General features: G+C 48.6%; 1 protein-coding gene across 1 annotated transcript in view; it reads right to left on the bottom strand.

Moving 5' to 3' along the window:
- LOC147730367 (NAD(+) hydrolase SARM1-like) overlaps positions 1–16,715 on the bottom strand; it is a 200,787-nt gene that overhangs the window by 71,044 nt on the left and 113,028 nt on the right. Inside the window, exon 6 of the mRNA XM_086955172.1 lies at positions 13,006–13,108. Coding sequence (XP_086811298.1) covers positions 13,006–13,108 — 103 coding nt within the window. The remainder of the gene's footprint in view (positions 1–13,005; positions 13,109–16,715) is intronic.

The following is a 16,715-nucleotide window of genomic DNA, read 5'->3' on the forward strand; positions in this document are numbered from 1 at the left end:
ATCTCACCACCACAACGAAGTACAATACCCAATCCCAATTTCTTTTGACATCACAGAAATTCTGGTGGCTCTGGATAAAAGCAAAACCGGAAAGGCCCCGGGCCCGGATGGAGTACCTGTGGACCTCTTCAAGTTTAACCAGGAGCTTTGGGCACCCATCTTAACGAGAGTATGTATAGCAGCAGCTAGCGAGGGCATTTTGGATTCCTGGACAAGATCAATCATGGTCCCCATCTTTAAGAAAGGGGACCGACAGGACCCAAAATGCTATCGCCCCATATCTCTTTTGGACTCCCTTGGCAAAGTGGTGGGAAGGGTCATTCTGGAGAGATTGCAAATGTGGAGCGAGGAAAAGTCCATCATCTCGGATTTACAATTCGGCTTTAGAGAAGGCCTTGGGACAGTTGAGCAGGCACTTAATCTCAGCCTCATAATGGCCAAATACATGCACGCAAAGAAATCGACGGTATACATGGTCTATGTAGACCTGTCTGCCGCTTTCGACTGCGTCGCACATTCCAAACTATGGACAGTCCTAAAAGAGATGAATGTGGACCCCTCATTGCTGGACCTCCTAAGAGAGCTGTATACCGGCGCCTCAGCCAGAGTACGGTTCGGAAAGAATGGCGAGTTGACGGCACCGTTTGGGGTGGAACGAGGAGTCAGGCAGGGCTGCGTCCTGGCCCCCTTTCTCTTCTCGCTCTACACAAACGGCTTGGAGGAAGCAATGCTGAGAGGGGCCCAGGACCTCCCAAAAACGAAACAGAGGCTGATTCCAGCGCTCCTTTACGCGGACGATGCCGTCATCCTGGCCCGAACCCCGCGTGAACTTCAGTACGCCCTAAATAGATATACCTCCTTCATGAACTCCCTGGACCTAAAGGTTAACGTAAAAAAAACTTTCGTTATGACCACGGGGAGGGGGAAGAAAGGGAAAAAAAACATCTTCCTCGATACTCAACCTTTGGAGATCGCCACACAATATCCATACCTTGGGATTGTGATTGACGATAACCTAACATGGAGACCAGCAGTCGAGGCGAGATGCCACAATTTCAAGCGTGCAATAGCAGCCCTGCAGACCTTTTCTCGGAAACTGGGAAGGAGGCGCCCAGTAGAACTCCTAAAAATCTATAAAGCCAAGTGCCAGGCGATAGCTCTCTACGGAGCAGGGATCTGGGGTCACACAGACGTTGGAGCCCTCCAAATAATTGAAAATCGATTTGTAAGATTTCTCCTCGCCACTCCAAAAGGCTCATCAAACTACGCCTCCCACATGGAACTGGGCATTCCCTATTTGCAGGATCTCCTCAAAATTCAGCCACTACTCTTGTGGAGGCGTATTTGGACGTCGGAAGCTAACACCCTATCACAGTCGATAGTGGCCGACATAATGTCACTCGACTACGCCTATAGAATCAAGTGGCTTAGCTACGTCAGAAACTTTTTCACCGACCTTGGCCTCGAAATACATTACCTCCAGCCACAATTACTGGTAGCTCTCCCAAAAAAGGAACTCAAGGAACTTGCACTACGGCACTTAGAAACACTGAGACTGTCATCCGAGGCAGCAAAACCGTCAGTGATTCAAGCAAACACAGTACAGCAAACGTTTGGCATTCAACCGTATCTCACTCTTGATATTAAAACATTCGAGAGGATGTTACTTACCAGGCTCAGACTGAACCTTTTTCATAGACTGGTCGCCTTTCCACTAAACAAAGCTTGGGACCCAAACCTGCCTCCGTGCTCTTGTGATGAGATATCAACCCAATCCAGTATCCACGTCATTTTATTCTGTAAATTTTATCATCCCCACAGAAAACATTGGATACTTCCGCTGTGCAGGCGATGGGGTCTCAGACAATGTCGACCAGCCTTTCTAAGACTGCAAATCTTAGAGTCGGAAGAAGTCTGTTACCTGGTTTTAAACTTTTTAAAATGCGTTTTGAACCACAGAAAAAACCTTTAGCAAAACCCCATCAAGGAAAGAGTAAAAGAAAGCGACTTAATGATCAAAGACTCCCTAAAAACAAAATTATCCTCTTCCCTTTTTGCCTAATCGTATAAATGTATTTTTATGAAATGGTCTTCTTTTTAACCCATGCATGTATGAAATTTCTTATGTCATTTGTTTCTTTTATGGTTTCTCTTTGTGATTAACCGAATAAAGAATTATTATTATTATTATTATTTCATTAAAGATAATGGAAGCTAACATTATCTCACCCCATTTACCCTGGAAGGTAAGTTTGTTCTAAAGTGAGTAGGTGGTCTTTCTTAAGGCTGTGTATTTTGAATAAAAAGAAAATTAACAAATTGTACTCCATATCGATGATGGGCATTATTAATTGAAACTTAGTCTGTTTGTCTGTTTGGATTGCATTTACTTTGCGATTTCCTTTCCATTTTTAGATAATGGCTTGTAGGATTCAACAAGAATTAGCAAGATGGATGGTAATGTAATGTATGTGTCTTGTAAAGTGCACTGCTGCCCTGAGGCGTCGTGGCGCTGTAGACCGCTGGGGAACCCGTCCTGGCTATCCCTGTGAGATGGTCCCTACTGGGTATCTCCAAGGTGAAACAGTTTCTTGTGTGTACACAGCTAAAAGAGGAAGATGTCCTAGTGCACTTAATACTTATACTCCTTCACGAACATTCCAATGTTTATGATGTATTGGGCTGCATGTTGGGGGCTGCATATTGGGGAAGCAATAAAAGCGTATTGCATAATGTTAGCCTCTGTTGTCTTTAATTAAATCAAGAATCTCTCTGCATTAAATTGGAGAGTTATCATTCTCTCTTAGCCTCACTGCAGTCAGAATTTTATTGTGAAAAGCTACCTGTTTTCTGTGGTGTAACAGTCATTACAGACAGAGAGGGCTACATTTTAAAAAATATAGCACTGCAAGCAGACAAGGGTTGGGCTGAACTTGTGGAGTTTTACCTACAGCAGAATTCCGCTGAGTTACCTAAAAACTTCAAGTGGCAGAATTCCAGTCCATGATGATGCACACGCTGATTTTTAGCGCCAGGAGCCTGTCCCACACTGTAAAATCAGTAAGAACAGCAGCTCGCGACGTGCTAGTGGATGCTGCTTCCTTCTGCTGCACGAGTAAATTTTCTACTCGAGCAGCAACTTTCACAACACAAGCAGCAATTTTCTCAATGCAAGCGATTGCCTCCTCCCAGGACCACCTGCATGATAAATCTTGCCAGGAGGCGGTCTAGCACGTGTTTTTTCTCGCTCATTAACTTAATATTGCCGAGCCGCGTATGAGACAAACTCCACAACATGGCCGTTGACAGAGTTTTCGCTGAACTCCAAGTAGAGCGCTGAGTGGGCAAGCTCTGTGAACTCTGCCAGAGGAGCAGAGTTTACCACCCACCCCTAGAGCAGACCAGTACAGTTCTTGTGTTGACACTTTTGAGGCCTGGAATTGAAGGAATAATGAGTGGGAAAATTTGACTAATTATTTAAATTCAAGCTCCTCCAGGCTACCTGTGAATCGACTGTCTTGAAATCATAAGTTTAAATATCCCAAAATTAATAATTGAGTAGGTGGCAACTTACTGGGCAGAAGGGCATCTGGTAGTTTAGACCCATAGTTCTTGTCCCTTTTAGGCAGACAATATGGAAGTGTTTTTGTTAGCTTTGTTTTGGCTATGTCAAACATTTACTACCAGACACTCAAAAGAGGCTGTGACATTTTTTCCAACTTAATAATGGGTAGTGTTATTCAATGCACTATTGCTAGCTCAAAATATTTCCCAGTGATTCTATTAATCATAACTATCCCATATACATCTGGGATGGCTATGGTAAGGTCGAACATTGATGCACTATCAACTGTTGGACAGGCTTCCATTTTTGGTAACACATCTAGGTCTTCATATATTACTGGATAGCTTCTTCAATTACTGGTATGCTTATCACCAAATAAGGGCCTTATTTAGAACTTGGCAAATGGGATACTTTCTCAAAATGTGCTAAATATCCTTTCATTCACATTTCAAGTGCCACAGGCAAAAATGTACTTGCAATACTGTGGACGTTTGTCACAGAGTACCCATTCTGCCAAATTATAAATTAGGGCCCATGTGCACTAATTGATCAAGAAATTGGGGGCGTGGTTTGAGACTGAAGAACATGGCCGCAGCCTAGATGAGCTCCCGGCACCCGACCGCCTTGACCCACAAATCCTGAAGTTATCCTGCTGCCTGGTGTGACCAGAGCGTGAGAACAACAGCAGTGTGCCCTCCGGTGCAAGAATATTGACCCGGTGAGGAGCGCAGTGTTCCTAGAACCGAGCATGGAGAGGGGGTGGAGCTGAGGCCTAACATCGGTGAATGCAGCCGGGACCCACAGTGAATACCAGGGCCGCATGTCGGTGCACGTAGGGCGGCCAGACAGCGACACAGCACCCGGCCTGTGATGACCAGGATTGAGCGTTAAAGGCAGTGAGTGCTCCCCACATCCTGTACAATTATGAATGTGAGAAGCTGCAACCTCTGAACGATCGAGAGTGAGGCGTAGGAGCCAGGCGCATGGGCTTGCGTGAGGCGAGGTCCCGAGAAGCAGCCGGGGGGCCAGGCAGCAGTAGAAGGGAAAGAAGGACACCCGGGCCAGCGCAGGGGGTAAGCGAAGGCGCGACCCGGAAACTGAAGGTGGCAGTATGAGAGGAGCGGGCCTCCGGTGCCTGAGGCAGGACCCCACAAGGGCCATCAGCGAAAGGGTAGCAGCGGACCAGCATTGAGGTGCGGGAGACCCCTGGGGTTAATCAACGCCGAGTGCCTAGAGAGGGGCAGGATGAGCACCAGGGGGGCGAGACAGGTGCAGAACAACCGCATAGACAAATACACTCTCACAAAGAGCCAGCAAGCAGACCCACGGCCGGGTTCGCCGGCCATGGGCGAAAAGACTGATGGGCCCCAGAAAGAAGTCACGCTGAAGACGTTATGGCAACGCTAATACAGATGCAAACATCAATTGGCTCCATTTCCACTGAGGTATCGCTGTTGAGGGCGGACCTCTCTAACATGAGCTCGAAGGGTAACAAAAGTGGAGGCCACGACAAAAACCCTCACAACGGACACCACAACACTGAAAAAGCAAGTGGCACAACTGGAACGAATGAACCTACAGCTATTGGCGAAACTGGAAGACCAGGAGGGGCGCTCTCGGCGCAACAACGTGCGCCTAGTTGGTGTGCCGGAGAATATTCGGGGACCAGAACTAGACCTATTTGTGGAGGACCTGATGCAAACAAAGCTCTGCCACCGGGGGCTATCCAAATTCTTTTCAGTGGAAAGGGCGCAAAGGGTTCCAGGCGGGCGTCCCAAACCAGGGGCTTCCCCGAGGCCGATCCTTGCAAGACTTTTCAATTTCCGTGACAGGGATGCGATCCTCCAGGCGGCCAGAGTGAACCCCCTATCCAAGTAGAGAACAGTACGCTGACGCTATACCCTGACTATACGGCGGCAGTCACGGCCCAAAGGCGCAGCTTCACGGAAGTCAAGAAAGAACTCCGCAATAGGGAACTGAAGTATGCAATGCTGTTCCCAGCGAAACTGGAGACCAGTAACCAAAAATCAGGGGCAGAGGGAACGACGACGGAGGCCCTCTCAGCGAGACGGAGGTGTAGAGCGAGAGGAGGTGACGCAGGAGGCGAGCGGGGAACAGAGAACAGGCAATGGAGAAGAATGAAAGATCAGAGGCCCGAGCAGAAACCATGGAACAGTCAATAAAGGAACAGGCTTCCAATAGATAAACCCCTTGGGAAGGGAGATCGATAAGCAACGGTAAATTAGCTGGGACGCTTGGACTACACCGGACTGAGAATACGATAATGCTGAACTGGCACTACAGGGTGAGGACACTGAAATGGGGAGAGAACAGTTATGGACGGTGTAGAGACTCTGTTGCAGGCTTCAGATGAGTATTGCATAGGGTCGGGCGGCTGGGGTAGGGGCTTCTCACTCCCCAAGTTACAAATGTACAATGGTTTGGGATTGAAGCACTCTTCTATGTTGGGGAGGCGGGTAGTTTTAAATCCGCTAGGCAGGGAGGCAGGGTGGGGGGGATGTGCAAGGGGGGAGTTTATGAAGGGGAGAGTTGATGGGGGATTGTTCCCAATGTTCATGGAAAGTTTGACTTTACAAAACGTGATGCATGACAGGGCAGATCAGATTGCGACACTCCTTACGCAGGGTCTGACCATAAACGCACATGGCAAACACTGCCCAGCCCCAACCCTCACAGGCTCTTTGTGATTCCCTCAATTTATTCTTTATTGATAAAATTACTACCATTAAAAACAACATTCCCCCCCCACCCCCGCTTAATGTCTGTGTTCTCCCTCCCTCGAATCCTTGTCGCCTGCATGAATTCCCTCCTATCTCTCTGGCTGAATTTATCTCTCTACTACATGTAGTCAGCTCTGGTTCCCCCAACGATTGCTGCCCCCCCAAATCTTGAAGGATGCTTTCATGGCCTGTCCAGGTCCCCCATTAGACCTGCTTAATCACTCTCTAGCTACAGGCTCTGTCCCCGATGCTTTCAAAAAAGCTATTGTAGTACCCATCCTTAAAAAACCCGGCTCTGATCCAGCTATTTTAGGCAACTATCGACCTATCTCCCTCCTCCCCTATTTGGGGAAGGTGCTGGAGACTTATGTCACCCGCTGTCTAAGCGCCTTCATTGAAAAATCTCACTTCCTAGATGACCAGCAGGCCGGCTTCAGACCGGCCCACTCTACGGAAGCAGTCGTTGTGGCTGTTATGGATGCGCAGAGACAGGGGGCTGACAAGAACCTGGCTCAGGCCTTGGTGCTACTAGACCTGCCGGCCGCTTTTGACACGGTCGATCATGCTATCTTGATCGACCGTGTCAGAAATGCGGGCATTCAGGGCCTGGCCCTGACCTGGATTGGATCCTTCCTTCAACAAGGCACTCAATCGTTTCTACTTTCCACTTTCTCTGCTCCCCAAACTTCACTTTCCTGTGGTGTCCCCCAGGGTTCTGCCCTATCCCCCCTTTTATTTAATCTTTACATGCAACCCCTCCTAGCCACTCCCCTGTTACCATCTTCAATTACGCAGATGACCTGCAGCTAATCTTTTCCATTGATTCCTCTTCTCTCTCTTGCTCTAACTTTCAATCGATCATGCTTACCATTTATGAGTGGATGAACTTCAGCCAGCTGAAGCTCAACCCCAGCAAGACTGAGCTGGTTCTGACAGGCGGGCCCTTAAATCCTTGTAGTCCCAGCTTCTGGCCCCAAGCTCTTGTCAAGCCCCTGTCAAGTCAAGTCCGTGAAGAGCCTTGGTGTCATCATTTCAAGTGACCTGTCGATGAGGCCTCAAATCAATTCCGTCACCTCGGCCTGCTTTTACCACCTACGCAGAATTGGTAAAATCCGAAGGTTTCTATCATCAGAGGCTCTCATACTTGTTATTATGGCCCTTGTCACTTCACGCATTGACTATGCGAACTGTTTGTATGTGGGGATCGCAGCGTACCACCTTCATCGGCTCCAGCTGGTACAAAACCAGGCGGCCAGACTGGTCTTCCAACAGCCTAAGTACCAACACGTCATGCCCTTGCTGAAAAGACTGCACTGGCTCCCGGTCGCGTCCCGCTGTATTTTTAAAATGGGCTGCACCGTTTTCAAATCTCTTTCTGCACTTGCCCCTGCCTTTATCTCACTCAGCCTCAACCGTCATATTCCCTCAAGGCATCTCAGGTCTTATGCTCACAATCTCTTAATTACCCCCAGGTACAAACGTAAGAAACATGGTGGTGCCTGTTTTTCTTTTCTTGCTCCTTCTACCTGGAACTCTCTCCCTCTCTCAATCCGGCTTACTTCTGACTACATCTTTTTTCGTAAAAACCTGAAAACGTATCTGTTCCAGCTAGCTTATGATTAGTCCCCTCACTTACACCTGCTCCTTCTTTCCACTTGTCTCTGAGCGCCATGAAACCAATTGGTGTACGTGCGCGGTATTAAGTTCTTTTAACATAACATAACGAACCAGGACGCTAGTAGTACAACCGCAGGGACTCAGGGGGACCAACAGCGGGCGTCGCAGCTAACACTACTCTCCTGAAACGTCAATGGGCTGGGGGACAAAATTAAGCGGGGATTGGTGCTGCAATACATCAGTAGGCAGAACCCGGCTGTAGCATTGATTCAGGAGACATACCTGTAGGGTACGACAGTTAAGGCACTGAATAGATTTATTTATTTATTTATTTTTAGAGTTTTCTATAGCGCGAACTTGAACCGATAAGGTTATCAGAGCGCTTTACATAGCACCAGTTCCGTTACATGTTGTCACAACAGTTTACATAGAATCAGTTACGTTGCACATTTCAGGATCTTGAACCGTTTAGGTTATCAGAGCGCTTTACATAAGACAGCATTCGATGTCCAGTGCCCTCCTCCGCCGTGTAGCGGGGGACCTCATCCAGCCCTCCGAAAGTCGTCGAGCTGTCGGGACTAGGCTCCTGGAATTTCAGCTGACTTAGGATTACACGCGTTACAAAAGGTGCAAATAGAAAAGAAAAAAAATTGCAAATGTACAAGAGATAGAATCACAAGAGGAGGAGATACAAATGGATATACTCTAGGCCTATACTGGTCAGAGGCAATAAGAGAGACAGTAGGAAAGTCAAAAGGACAGTGAGAGGTCACTAAAATGGTGGAAGAAAAACGTTAGCAGAAGAGGCACGTCATATAGAGATAATGGCGGGGAGCGCGAAGGTCCGAGTCCGAAGGTTCAGAAAGAGGGCTGGCATAGCCAGCAGGTCCAGGGGGGGACAGGCAGTCCGCAGCAAAGTCACAGCCTCATAGTTCAAGAGGAGCTGGGCAGGGGCAGCAGCACATCAGAATTTTTTCCCGGATCTAGAGCTGTTGGTGTTTTAGTGAATAAACGCTTCCCTATGATGGTGTCAAAAAATCATAATGACGAGAAGGGACGATTTGTGGCCGTATCCGGGCAATGGGATGGAAAGGCATACAATATTGTTTCTGTATATATCCCACCAACGCTGCACCAGGCAGCATTTGCAGACTTGGGGTAGTTCCTACTCACCCTACCTGAGGGAGAATTAATTATGGGTGGAGACTTTAATGCAGTCATGGACCCAGACTTGGATAGACAACCTTCAAGGGGTGCAAGCCGGGAGACCCGGAAGTTGAGCAACTTTGTGGAGGCGTTGGGTCTGCTAGATGTATGGAGAATTAGATACCCGACTGATAGGCAGTTTACGTTCTACTCTGGGGCCCATGATAGTCTCTCTAGACTGGATTATGTCTTCACTTTAGCCACCAGGGTATTGGGCATGATAAACATCCAACATCTCCCGAGAGGCATTTCGGATCATTCCCCGGTTAGTATCACCTACACATGCTCCAACCTACAAAATCGACGACTCTTCCCCATTAGACCAGGGTATCTACAGAATAGGAAGATTCGGAAAACGTTACTTCAGACCACCAAACAATACTTTGAGGAAAACGAACATTCGGTCTCCTCACAGTCGACACTCTGGGAGGCGTACAAAACTGTCTTGCGAGGCCAGGCTATATCGGCGATTACAGGTAAAAAAAGGGATCAGCAGAAACACATAGGGGACCTTGAGGAGGCAGTAGTAAGGGCCGAAAGGGCTCATACATTAGATATTCCAGAGGACACGACACATGCATTAAACCTAGCACAACAGGAATACAGGGCATACACACAAGAAGAGGTCTCTGATAGGCTTACAAAAACCCAGCATACTATATATGGCCAGGGAGACAAGGCAGGGAAGTTACTGGCATGGCTAGGGAAGAAGGAAAGGGCGAACAACTGGATAGCACAAATACGTACACGGGCAGGCACGCTAGTACAGGCCCCACAGCAGATTGCAGACGAGCTGGCACATCACTATGAATCAGTGTACACACCAGTGGCTAAGGCAACAGTTGAGGACAATGGGGCATTCTTACAGGACATACAGACTCCCACTTTGGGGGAAGACGCTGTTACAGTGCTAGAAGAAGACATGACGCAGGAAGAGATCCCGCAAGCGATTAGGGCACTACACAGGGGGAAGGCGATGGGGCCAAATGGTATCCCAATAGAGTTTTATAAACTAGGGAACGCACAGCTAGCGCCACACCTCCTAGACATGTATAATGAAAGCTTAACGATTGGGGCTCTACTGAGGGACCAGAGCATGGCCACAATCATTGCAATACATAAGCCGGGCAAGCCAGCACAGGAGTGTGTATCATACAGGCCGATTTCGCTGCTAAATGCAGAGGCAAAGATATTAGCTAAAGCGCCAGCTACGACACTTCAGCCCTACCTAGCTGACATCATCCACCCGGACCAGTCGGGCTTCATGCCCCACCGCAACACAGCACTCAACCTGCGTAGGCTGTTCGGTGTACTGGAACGTAGAGAGACCCTAGACGAAGACGCAGCCATACTCTCCCTGGATGCGCGTATGGCATTTGATCTGGTGGAATGGCCCTTCCTTTTTGCGGTCCTCCAGCATTTGGGCTTCGGACCCAAATTCTGTAAATGGGTGGGCTTACTATATGAGCAACCATTGGCAAGGGTGGTAGTGAACGGCTGTCTCTCCAGAGAATTCCCACTGGGTAGGGGTACACCATAGGGGTGCCCGCTATCGCCCCTGCTCTTTGCTATATTCTGGGAGCCATTGGCGGCACGGGTTAGACAGGACCACACGATGAAGAGCATACAATGGGCAATGGGCTGGGAAGGTCGAATCTCGTTGTATGCAGACGGCATCCTGTTGTATCTTACCTCCCCAGCGCGGTCTAATAATTGTCTACTTGACATCTGCGCTGCGTACGGAAGAGTGTCTGGGTACTTAATAAATTGGGATAAGTCGTTACTGTATGTCCTTCGAAGCTCGCCACCTCAATTACCAGGAGGGTGTGCGTTACAGATAGTCACAGATGGATTTAAATACCTAGGGATCTTCATCACACCTGACCGGCTGCAATTCAAGGATAAAAATGTGATGCAGCCGCTACTGCGGCTCAAGCAGGATGTCCAGCATTGGCGCACATTGCCCCTTACGCTCCTTGGCCGTGCAGCACTGTTTAATTTGGTGGCGCTGCCGAGATTCCTCTACGCACTACAAAACACCCCGTTCCTGGTCCCGTCTACGTACCTTAGAGCAGTAGAGGCAGAGATAATCACTCTCCTTTGGGAGGCGAAGGCACCTCGTATTGCTATGAAGAAACTAAACAGAAGCTGGTACGACGGAGGGATAGCTTTGCCTGATATTAGGGCCTATTATTGGGCCTCGCACCTTGTCCCGATCAACCAATGCCTACATGTCCCCCAAGATGAGCCAGCGTTTAGGTTGGACAGGCATATCTTGGAGAAAGCGGGTATCATGGATGCCCTTTATAATAAGAGACGAAAGCAATCGGCCACAGGACCGACACTCCATACGATTAATATTTGATTTATGACGCAGTGTGCATTGGGATGGGAGGGAGTGATTACATTGGCAACGCCACTGTGGGATACCCAAAAGCTAGGCAGACTTGGCAACTCCAAGGGGCTTCGAAACTGGGACAACATTGGGATATCATCAGTCGGAGACTTGTGGCAGAAGGGAACGGTAATTCCATTCGCGCAGCTACAGACCACTTATGGCCTCGCTGAGATGGAGCGCTTCCGTTATAAGCAGATCAGGCATGCCCTGCAATCAGCTCTACCGCTAGGCGCGACCCCAGAGGAATCCTCGCCGTTAGAGGATAGGCTTCTGACGGACCACCTTCAAAAAAAGGTGATCTCGATGACTTACAGGAAAATTGTTAACAATAGACCTGACCCCACAGGAACAGTGAAGGCGGCATGGGAAAAGGATGTAGGGGACATTGATGAGGCGGACTGGCGAGATGCACTCGCCTCCCCGAAAGAGGCTGCAATTCCATCCAGACTTTGTCTGGTGCAGCTTAAAATACTGCACCGCACATACTACACGAGGGTGCTATTACACAAAATAGGGAGAGCAGATACTCCACAGTGCTTGAGAGGGTGTGGGGAACTAGGAGAATGTTTTCACACAATGGGGGCTTGCCCCGCAATAGAAAGATACTGGATGGCAGTAATGAGGACACTATCCCAAGTTACAGTACTCACGATATTGCCTGAGCCAAAATATTGTTTATTAAACATCTGGGAACCAACAGATTTGAATGTGACGATGCAGGGATGGGTGACCCTGGGAGTAACAGTGGCAAAGCGGAACATTGCGCAGGGACCAGTCCTACCCCAACCCAGTGTTGTGCTGACATGGACCTTGCAATGGTTGCAGAGAGATCTGTTTTTGTATACAGGAGATGTCCCAAAAAGTGGGAAAAAGTGTGGGGTAGCTGGAACTCCTATAGGGGTGGAATCTGCGAGCCACTGTTCCCGGAGGACTGTGATTCAGATGGGAGCGACTGAGTGCCTGGTATATCAGAAGACTGGGCTACCACGTAATGCAAGGGAGGGTTTGTGGACCAAAATACCCTGGAGGAGGGCCCTTACATTTGGAGGAGTAAATGTATATATGTGTGCTCTTGTGATCTGTATTTATGTCATGCAAACATTAATGTACGAATTTTGCTTAAATCTGTCAAATAAAAAGTTTTTTTTTAAAAAGAAAAGAAATTCTTACACAGCATTTCAATATATGGAAAGGATTATGCTACAGGCAGATTTTCATTTTGGTGTTTAAAGCTCTCACGCAGAGAAACTTAGTGGATTTCCAAACTTTTGCCTTCTAGGCCACTCATGGTATGTCACCATGCTCAAACATGCCTAATTTACTATAGGATATGTGCAATGCACTTCCAAAAATTAAAACTTGTAGTATGTACATACAGGTCTAGATTGATAACATTGATTACATCGTGAGATGGTTTCCTAAGCCCACCATTCTTCTTCTGACTGCACCTTGAATTCTCGACCATTTAGTAGGCTCACCTTGCCAGCTGGGATCCTGTGTTGCGTCTGTAGCTAATGAATACGTCAGGACCCTCGGCACTGGACTTCCCGATGCTCATTGGTAAGGGAGAGTGCAGCATCTCTGTGAGGACACAAGCGGCAAAAGGAGTAACAAATCAGATACAATGCTAGATTACTTCAGAGCCATACTGTTTGTGACTAAATGACCAAATGTTATCCCCCTTTGCTTTTATACAATAATATAACTACCATAACCACTAACACTGGCTAGAACCTTTGTCTGCCATCACAGGAGAAGCCAACGTCTGAACGGTATGCCTGTGGAGATGTGGGTTCTAAAGTCCAACCCTTGGAGGGTCAGATGGCACCACAGGCAATGCGCCTTCATTTCAAGATGATAATGGTTCAAGCAGGATTGAGTAGAGTAAAATAATTAAAGGCAAAGAGGAGTGATCATAGTGTAAAAAAAAGTCCCTGCAATGATCACAGCAGCACACTTAAGAAAAGCTCCGTGTAAAAACAATCCACAAAATTACCAAAGTTGAGAACCCCTTCAGCATATCTCATGAAGACAGAAAACTACACTACACAGCTGTACAATGTATGTAATCTACTACTAATATTGCACAAACAGCCAAGTCCTCAGAGCTATGCTGCTATTCTCACCAATGCTGCAGTACACCAATACACAAAGACCTGATGACAACACTGCACAGCTGACCACAAATTTAAACTAATGTTATACAACTCACCTCAATTTGGTGATGAGTGCTACAAAACTCACCAGAACTGAACAGCATGGAAAAAAACAGCTCAGTGAGACCAGGACACAATGCTGCCAAACTACCAAAGACTAACAGTGCACCACAGCAAGACTATAGCTCTATGCTGCACAGCTAACCAGGACTACAGACTGTGATGGTGCAAAACTCAAAAAGGGACAAGCCGGGGGGCGTGGCTTGCAGCCGAGCAAGATGGCTGTTGACTAGAGGAGCTCCGGGGAAGCAGTAGCCTTCCTCAACAATCCGGCCAGTTATCCGATAAAAATCACTGCTCCAAGGACCTCTGCTGATGCCTGGGACCGAGCGGCACCTGAAAATGTAACTCCGGTTGCAATCCTGACACCGGGATAGTGCGACTTCCGAGAGCGGACTGCGGCGGCCTACGGAGCCTACTGAGGACGGGGGATGGATTATTGGACACGCTCGGCACACGGCATGACGGCAGCGGCACGGTGCGACCTGATGTGAGCGAGTCGGAGACACCCCTAAGGGCAGCGGGACCGGACGATCTACCGGCGGCGAGCGGGCACAACAGGTACGGACCGCAGGCCCGTAAATTTGAGCCGTGAGAGGACATTCAAGGGGCGAGGCCTATCAGCAGGAACAAAGCCGGGGACTTTATTATTGAGGTACCCCGGGCGGCCAGTGCTGAAGGAGGCGCAGAGGACAGCCGGATACGAACACGTGCTCCGGTGGTGTGGCCTTGCGCAAAAGGACTCCCCCCACCCCCTTTTTTCATACGAGTGGTGCCCGTTCACGGCAGGAATGTGGGGGTGATAACTACAAGAAAGTATCCATGTACAGAGGGTGAATTGATGTGCATTTGTGCAACAGAACATTCTTGGTAACTGTAGGGGATAACTGCGCCAGTTCTAGGAGAATAACGATAACCCCCCCCCCACATTCGCTAAGCCACTGGAGGGTGATATCATACCTGGCAGGGGGCCCTGAGAAAAACACAGGACCGTGTGGACGGATATCGACAGTAAGTAGTGAACAACACTGGAGTGCCCTGATAACCTCTGAGAGAAAATCTGGGCAGGGGCCCACGGACTCAGGCCACGCAATCTAAACTTGACAAATTGGCATATGGGAAAGACTTTCCATCACTCCCAGACCACAAGGATTCTTCAGATAAAGCCCCCAGGGACGAGGGCTCCAAGAAAGTAACGTTGGAGGACATAATGGCACCCTTACTAATGTCCAGGCCACAGTGGGCTCAATCTCATCGGATGTATCTCTATTAAGAGCGGACTTTCAAAAAATGCCAGCCAGGGTCACAGAGGTCGATAAGTAACTAAAACTCTAGTAACTGATACAGCAGCCCTGCAGAGGACAGTATCTCTGCTTGAGTCTGAGAATAAAACAATGGCGGCGAAGCTGGACGATCAAGAAGGACGCTCCCGCAGGAACAAGGTACGCATTCTCGGACTTCCGGAAAGTGAAGGGAACCCGGCGATGGACCTCTATGTGGAGGAACTTATAAAGACCTGGTAACTACCAAAGGGACTATCAACCTTTTTCTCAGTTGAAAGACCTCACAGAGTTCGGGGGGGAAGACCAAAGCCTGGGGCACCCCCTGACCTGTACTCGCTCGCCTGTTTAACTTACGCGATAATGACGCAATACTACAAACCGCCAGAGTGGCCTCACCGATTCGAATACTGAAATCATCCGCATCTTTCTTTCCAGACTATACAACGGCTTTCTCAAGGCGCGGACGCAGTTTCCTGGAGGTCAAAAAAGAACTGAGAGCCAAAGATCGACCTTACTCAATGCTGTTCCCGGCGAAACTCAGAGTGGTGGCGAATGGCAAGACATGGTTTTTCGAGACACTGGAGGAGGCACATAACTGGCTCAAGGGCTGGCAACAAGTAGGTGGATCAAGACGCGGGAACAGAGGCCAATGCCGTCGTGGTGAGGCTGGAGACACAGAGGATCAAGATCAACGGTGGACAGTCGAGGAACACTCGCAACACACTGAAACTGAAGATCTCGACTGAGAAGGACCCAAACAACTGGAGAATGACCGACATGTAAGAAAATGTACTTGGACAGTAATGCAGTCGAGCCTGCTTTGGACACTAGGCTGAGGCAGTCCTTGGGGGGAAAGGAAGGGCTGTGCTTCTCCTCGGACTTCTTACCCCTTCACGCAAATACCTTATCGGGGTTGGGATTGAGTACTCTGCTAAGTTGGGAGGCGGGCAGTTCTGAGGCAGGGAGGGGGGATGGAGGGGAGGGAAGTTATACATGTTTTTTGTTTCATGAATGCACAATGAACAGATGTGAATATTGTTGCAGGATGTCACTACTCACAGAATCACACATTAGCCCTATTGTAGGACAAGTCACTTATAGTTCTAGATCCCTTGAATGTGCCAATGGGGACGACACACTAACTAGCTCGCAAGGGGGGTCAGATGCCGTGACCCCATCTCTGTCAATACTCACGTGGAATGTCGGCAGACCAGAGGTAAGATTAAATGAGGCCTGGTTTTGCAGTGCATAAAAAGGGGAGGCGCAGCAGTGGTATTACTACAAGAGACAGTTCAGTTTGTGGAGAAGTGTGGCTCAATGGTTAGAGCGGCAGACCCTGATGCAGAGGTCTAGTCCGGGACCAGGGTTCAATTCCCCGCCTCGTGGGTCTTGGGCTCAAAAATTCCACGGACCTGATAATTCTTGCCTCGGTGCCTATTCCAATCATGGAGTCCCACTCTGCAACTCTGGGCAATCGCTTGCTTAATCTCCACAACGGCCCCCACAATGCTAAGGATGCCTGGCCTCCACCTTGGGGGTGCCCAGGAGTGGATGCCTCACAGGGAAAGCCAGGATGGGTTCCACAGCGGTATTTGTACAAGCGCCTTGAGACCCTTGCGGGTGAGTAGTGCGCTATACAAGTATCAATTTACATTTACATTTACAGACACACCTCACGGGCACAGCTAC

Source organism: Lissotriton vulgaris, chromosome 2_1, assembly GCF_964263255.1.
Source record: "Lissotriton vulgaris chromosome 2_1, aLisVul1.2, whole genome shotgun sequence".
NCBI classification, from domain to species: domain Eukaryota; kingdom Metazoa; phylum Chordata; class Amphibia; order Caudata; family Salamandridae; genus Lissotriton; species Lissotriton vulgaris.